Source organism: Cupressus sempervirens, chromosome 5, assembly GCF_028749045.1.
Source record: "Cupressus sempervirens isolate cs-2001-9-10 chromosome 5, ASM2874904v1, whole genome shotgun sequence".
Classification (NCBI taxonomy): Eukaryota; Viridiplantae; Streptophyta; class Pinopsida; order Cupressales; family Cupressaceae; genus Cupressus; species Cupressus sempervirens.
In genome coordinates, this window is record NC_143122.1 from 139,660,303 (window position 1) to 139,661,505 (window position 1,203).

At 39.5% G+C, this 1,203-nt stretch overlaps 1 protein-coding gene across 1 annotated transcript; it reads left to right on the forward strand.

Moving 5' to 3' along the window:
- Positions 1–261: 261 nt before the first annotated feature.
- Positions 262–816, forward strand: LOC149554882 (cytochrome P450 750A1-like). Its single transcript, XM_089829088.1, has one exon. The coding sequence runs from the start codon at positions 262–264 to the stop codon at positions 814–816; it is 555 nt and encodes a 184-aa protein (XP_089685214.1).
- Positions 817–1,203: the final 387 nt, after the last annotated feature.

Genomic DNA, 1,203 nt, shown 5'->3' on the forward strand with positions numbered 1-1,203 from the left:
GCAGATGGCGCTCCTGCAACAGCCATAGTTGTATCACTTATATGCTTTGTTTACGCATTGAGAAAACCTAAATCACCGAAGTTGCCCCCTGGACCATTTCCATTACCTATTATAGGAAACCTCCACCAGCTAGGAATGCTTCCTCATCATTCTCTTGAACATCTTGCCCACAAATATGGACCAATTATGTATTTGAGCTCGTTGTCTTTTCTTCAGAGATGGCCAAAGAGTTATTAACAACCCATGATTTAGCTTTTGAATATGAAGCCCTGGTCGCTTGCTCCATATGGAGATGACTTGAGGCGTGTAAAGAAGATATGGATGACCCAATTGCTCAGTGCCAAAAGATTTGAGTCCTTCAGATTTGTTAGAGAGGAAGAGGTTTCAAAAGCCATGCGTTCTCTTTGGGAGGAGAGCAAAGAGGGAACCGTTGCTGTTAATGTAAGCCAGTTTTTTATCTCGCTTTCAAGGACTTTAATTTGGCAAATGCTGGCTGGTAGCATATATTCTGAAGAGCATGCAGAAGGAGGATTGTTGTGTAATGAAGAAATTGTTGATATGGCGGAGAAGGTGATTGGATCCATTAATGCAGCTAACATTGGAGACACTCTTCCTCTCCTTTGTTGGCTGGATGTGCAAGGTGTGAGGAAGAAGATGAGGGAGGCAAATGATTTGTTTGATAGAATTCTTCAGATTGTGATTGATGAACATGCTGCTGCTGTTAAGAAGTCCACTCATGAGTCCAATGTGAAGGATGTCATTATTCCCTTCTGGAGATGGCTGAGGCCGATGATGCTCTTGACATCAAAGCAATAATCTTTGTGAGTGCCCTGTTTTCTATTTGGATTTTAACCTATATTGTGATAAACAATAACAAATTTTCACAATTCATGATATTATATTCATGCTTATGAGTAAAATTGTGTGAGTTTATCACTATCAATGTTTTGGATCAGCTCTCATTCTTTCTGATGATAGATCATTGAATATGATGATCTGAAACGTCGATGCTGATAAACTCATGCACAATCTTATTCTTACCCCTATATCTAGATGATGATCACTGAATATGATCCGAAACATTGATGCTGATAAGCTTGCGCACAATCTTATTCTTAGCCCTCTCATCTGATGATGGTTCATTGAATATGATCCGAAACATTGAAACTAACACACAATCTTATTCTTAGCTCTCTCATCCTG